This window comes from Leptopilina heterotoma, unplaced genomic scaffold, assembly GCF_015476425.1.
Source record: "Leptopilina heterotoma isolate Lh14 unplaced genomic scaffold, ASM1547642v1 Lhet_26, whole genome shotgun sequence".
Taxonomy (NCBI): domain Eukaryota; kingdom Metazoa; phylum Arthropoda; class Insecta; order Hymenoptera; family Figitidae; genus Leptopilina; species Leptopilina heterotoma.
Window position 1 is genome coordinate 4,980,067 of NW_025110969.1, and position 5,390 is coordinate 4,985,456.

The following is a 5,390-nucleotide window of genomic DNA, read 5'->3' on the forward strand; positions in this document are numbered from 1 at the left end:
GACCGGAGAGAATAGTCTATCCGATTACCAATTTGGTTTCCGCAAAGGCAGGTCCACGGTTGATGCCATTCAGGCAGTTGTGGACATAGCCAAAGCGGGAAAAAACAAATTGGGACCAAAGAAGAAGAAGGGCTTCTGCGCATTGGTGGCTATTGACATACGTAACGCGTTTAACTCCGCACGATGGAAAGATCTCATCCAGTCGATGATGGAGAAGAGAATACCGCCCTACTTGTTGCGGATAATGAATGATTATCTTAGCGACAGGTGGGTAATCTATGAGGGGGACAACTGGACTCTGAAGGAAGAGATGCAAAGTGGTGCCCCCCAAGGCTCGAGGGTGGGACCATTCGTGTGGAATGTATCCTATGATAACTTCCTGCGAATGGGTCTACCTGAAGGCGCGGTCATCATCGGCTTTGCGGACGATGCGTTGGTCGTGTGCTCAGCCGAAAGCGAGGAAGCCCTTGGGACATTGGTGAACGAATGTCTGCGGCGAGTTAAAAGCTGGTTGGATGCCAGAGGTCTTCAAATGGCCTTGGAAAAAACCGAAGCTCTGCTCGTCACAGACAGACGTGGTTATAGTTTCCCACGAATCGTGATAGACGAATTCGAGGTTAAGTGGAGTAAACATATTAAGTATTTAGGAGTGGAGCTCGATGGAAGGTTAAACTTCCATTACCATATAGCGACGGCCTTGAATAAGGCGATAAAGTGTGCGTCAGACTTGGCACGACTTATGCCAAACGTTCGCGGACCACGTGAAAGGAAAAGGAGACTGGTGGTTAGTGTTGCCCACGCTAAGCTGTTTTACGCAGCAGCAGCGTGGGCTCCCTCACTTAAAACAAGAAGCAAAACCATTTGCGATAATATGCTGTCTGCGCAGAGATGTGTTACTACCCGTATCGTTTCTGCGTATAAGACGGTCTCGACGAGCGCTGTGCAAGTCCTTGCAAGTGTCCCGCCGGCAGATCTTATGGCAAGGGAAAGGGAGGAAGTATTTCTTCTTTTTAAAAGAAGAAATAATCCCGAGTACCCAGAAGAGAAAAGACCTAGCAAGGACTACATCCGCAAATACGCGAGAAACAGACTTATCGAGACATGGCAGGACAGATGGGATAGGGAGGAAAAGGGTAGATGGACCTATCGTCTGATTCCAACACTCACCACCTGGATAAACCGAAAACATGAAGAAGTCTCCTATTATTTGACTCAGGCGCTCACAGGTCACGGGTGTTTTAACTCGTACCTGTGTCGCTTTAAATTACGCGAGGACGAGGTGTGTGCATATTGCCAGTTCCCTGAGGACAACGCGGAGCACACCCTCTTCTCATGCAAAAAATGGAACTTGGAGAGGCGGGCCATGTTCGAAGGTGTAAACAGTCAAGTTACACCGGAGAATATGGTATCGCTGATGACCCAGTCGGAAGAGAATTGGCGGCAAGTCGAGAACTTCATAATCTCGGTTATGTCGAGGAAGGATCTCGACGGCCGCCAAAAAGCGTAATTTAAACAGCTTTTAATTTGTTTGTTTGTTTTTTATTAATTTATTTTGTGATTTATTTGTCCCTATACATTTTTTTTAATTTGTTTTGTTTTTTTTATTCATCTTTGTACAATTTTATGTTTTCAATATTTTATACGCGTTTATTTTTATTTTTTTTATATATCCGTTTATAATTTTATCTTTTGACTTTTTAAACTTCTTAAAATTTTTGTTTTTTATTGTTGTTGTGCTGTTAATTCCGCTTTTATATTGAAATAGTTTTAAATTTTTTAACTATTGACGCAGGAGAACCGCAGACACAGAACAAAGTCGCAGCAGCGATAGAGTTGGAGCGCCTCCCTCGAAGGCTAAAGTCTTACGACAGTTCCGAGGGAGGGTAAAGGGCTCCAAAAGAAGGGTTATGGGTTTTAGTGGGTCGGGCTGGTAGTAGGTCGCCAGTTTATTAAATTTATTATAACATTTATTTATTTATCCTTTTTTTTTAAATTCCCTTTTTTTTTATTTTACCAACCCCACATAACCTTGGAGTGCGGAATCCAAGGTATCTGTAAACAGATTTCCCAAAATTCCCTAAGCAAAAAAAAAAAAAAATAATAATAATAATAATAATAATAATAATAATAATAATAATAATAATAATAATAATAATAATAATAATAATAATAATAATAATAATAATAATAATAATAATAATAATAATAATAATAATAATAATAATAATAATAATAATAATAATAATAATAATAATAATAATAATAATAATAATAATAATAATAATAATAATAATAATAATAATAATAATAATAATAATAATATAATAATAATAATAATAATAATAATAATAATAATAATAATAATAATAATAATAATAATAATAATAATAATAATAATAATAATAATAATATAATAATAATAATAATAATAATAATAATAATAATAATAATAATAATAATAATAATAATAGTCCAACCCCTCACAGCTCGTTGCAAGACGACAAAATAAAAGGTTAGGGGAAAATCCTAGTAGGACTCCCACTTCTGAAAGTAAGAAGAGGGGGGCCTCAACTACGCCCAAGAACAGGCAGTCCAAAAAGGGAAAGGTGTCCGCGTCTCCTCGGCCGAATAATGTAGAAGTTTCTGCTGAGGAGGCCGGACCATCCACTCAAGTTGATGAGCCCTGGGAGGAGGTGAAGAGTAAGAAGGGCAAAAAGAAGAAAAAGAAAAAAGGAGAAAAAAAGACTGGGGATGACCCAACAGGGGAAATAAAAAAATCCCCGCGTAAGAAAAAGAAAAGGGAGACAGACGCGATAAAAATAAGCGCAAGAGAAGGTGAGAAACGGAGGAGATCTTAGACTACATGTTTAAAAGGGTCAGCCCTGAGGAAAATAAAGTCGAGATCCTGTCTGTTCGTAGATCCAGGAAGCAGGAGATCCTCCTGGTACTCAAGAAGGGACAGGATCTCACTAGTTTCAGCAGTGCGCTGACCACTGCCCTAACAGGAAAAGCGGATGTCGCGACTGCCGTCTCGACGAGGTCGATAGAAATTGTAGACCTCGACGAGACTGTAGTCGTCGCAAAGGTGTTGGAGGCCGTACGGGGTCTTCTGGGCAAGCCCGAGTTGGACGTGCCCTGCCAACTAGTCCGACGATATGGAGGTACGCAGATGGCGATTCTGCGTCTGCCAGACTTGGACGCGGAATTGCTGCTTAAGACCGGTCGTATTAAGATCGGCTGGGTGAACTGCAGAGTCCGGGCCAGAGTTGAAGTGGACAGATGCTTTAAATGCCTCTGTTACGGACACCTGGCACGAGGCTGCAGTGGCCCAGACAGAAGAAACGCTTGTTGGAAGTGTGGTGGTTTGGACCACAAAAGCAAGTCGTGTAAGGGTTCTGCTCGTTGCATGACTTGCTCCGACAAGGGGTCGAAGGAAGTAAACCACCTTCCAGGAAGCAGGGCTTGCCCAGTTTATTGGGGAATCCTGTCAGAGTTAAAATCTAAAATTCGGGGTACTTCAGGTTAACCTCGGAAAAGGAAGAGCCGCGCTGGACCTTCTGATGCAGACTGCTAGACAGAGGAAGGCTGATATACTGATCTTCAGTGAGCAGTGTAGAAAGCCAGAATTCTCTGTCTGGTTCCAGGACGCATCGGGAAGGTCCGGAATACAAGTGTGTAACCCGGACATCGTTATTGGTGATTTCCTGGAGACAGATAAGGGCTTTGTTTGGGTAGAGGTGGCGGGTGTTCGTATCTACAGCTGCTACTTCTCCCCAAACGACCCCCTTAAAAAGTTCGATGCCGAGATTCGCTCTCTTGAAGAAAGCATAAGAGCTTTCGACGGGGATGTCCTCATTGCGGGGGATTTCAATAGTAAGTCCCCCGAGTGGGGAGAGACCCGTCAGGACAGAAGGGGAATCTTGGTCACCGATATGGTCTCTGCGAATGACCTGGTGGTGATGAACCGGGGAAAAGAGCTCACTTTTAGGCGGGGAGCGTCAGGGTCAATTCTTGACCTGACATTTGCAACTCCCCACCTGGCCCGTAGAATCAGAAATTGGAAGGTATTGGATCAGGTGACCATGAGCGACCACCAATACATTGAGTTTTCAGTCTCCGAGGAGAATATGGGAGGGTACAATTGCCCACAAAAGGACAAAAAGAAACCCTCCTGGAACCTTAGGAGACTTGATAGGGAGAAGTTGGTAAAGTCCCTGGCCGAAGCTCGCCTCATCAAGAGGTCCAGCTGGCAAAAGGAGCCAACTTCTGCAAAGGGTATAGCGCGAGAGGCGAGGCAGATTATAGCGGATGCTTGCAACTGCTCCATGCCTCGCCGGCGCCAAACAAAAGCTAGGAAGGGTGCTCTGTACTGGTGAAGCGATGAATTAGCCCGCTTAAGGAGAGAATGCAATGCAGCGAGGAGGAAATATACCCACTCGAAGGGAGACCTCACGCTGCAAGAAGATTGGCATAAAGCCAGGCGAATCTTCAAGCGGGCTATAAGGAGTAGCCAACGAAAGTGCTGGAAGGACCTAATCGGGAAGACCGAGAATGATCCATGGGGTTTGGCGTTTAAAATTGTTACTAAGAAATTAGTTTCAAGACAAAAAACCCCGGGTCTAGGCAATCCGATTTGGGTCCAAAAAATCATAAGAGCGCTGTTTCCCCATGTGGAACCGAGCCCCAGGGAGGACTATACTTGCGTAGTACAGATGGAGGAGCTTTTCACGCTTGAAGAACTAAAAAAGGCGGCAAGGGCGTTGAAAAATGGCAAGGCGCCAGGCAGGGATGGAATACCAAGCGAGATCCTAAAAGAGGTCGTCGCGGTATACCCAGAGTTGCTTCTCAACGTCTTTAATGCGTGTTTAAAAGCCGGAGAGTTCCTCAGTGACTGGAAAGTGCAAAAGTTGGTTCTCCTTAGGAAAGGCGATAAACCTCTGGATAAAGTCTCATCGTTCAGACCAATTTGTTTATTGGACACGATGGGCAAACTTCTAGAGGGGATGGTTCTAGAAAGACTTCAGGGAATCCTGGTAGGCGAAAATAGCCTATCAGAGAACCAGTTTGGCTTTCGGAAAGGCCGGTCAACAGTTGATGCAATACTCTCTGTTGTAAAACTGGCAAAGGAAGTCAATCAGGGGAAGAGGAAGGGTTTCTGTGCTCTTGTTTCCATCGACATCCGGAATGCGTTCAATTCCGCGAGATGGGACATCTGCATTGAGTCAATGAGACGCAAAGGAGTGCCGACTTATCTGTTGCGAATGATAGACAACTATCTCAGTGACAGATGGGTCGTGTACGAAGGCAATGTGTTCCATCTCAAGGAAGAGATGACCTGCGGGGCACCACAGGGGTCTAAGGTGGGTCCATTCATATGGAACGTCATGTAC

The 5,390-nt window shown here is 43.9% G+C and overlaps 2 protein-coding genes across 2 annotated transcripts; both read left to right on the forward strand.

Annotated features, from left to right (window-relative positions):
* The first annotated feature begins 2,863 nt into the window (after nt 1–2,863).
* On the forward strand, nt 2,864–3,526 carry LOC122503365. Its single transcript, XM_043613869.1, has one exon. The coding sequence runs from the start codon at nt 2,864–2,866 to the stop codon at nt 3,524–3,526; it is 663 nt and encodes a 220-aa protein (XP_043469804.1).
* Nucleotides 3,527–3,560: 34 nt separating this feature from the next.
* Nucleotides 3,561–4,376, forward strand: LOC122503366. Its single transcript, XM_043613870.1, has one exon. It carries the CDS (start codon nt 3,561–3,563, stop codon nt 4,374–4,376), a length of 816 nt encoding a protein of 271 aa, XP_043469805.1.
* The last annotated feature ends 1,014 nt before the right edge of the window (nt 4,377–5,390 follow it).

Excerpts from the sequence above, each read along its gene's own strand:
- LOC122503365 (XM_043613869.1), top strand. The coding sequence starts at position 2,864 with ATGTTTAAAAGGGTCAGCCCTGAGGAAAATAAAGTCGAGATCCTGTCT.
- LOC122503366 (XM_043613870.1), top strand. The coding sequence starts at position 3,561 with ATGCAGACTGCTAGACAGAGGAAGGCTGATATACTGATCTTCAGTGAG.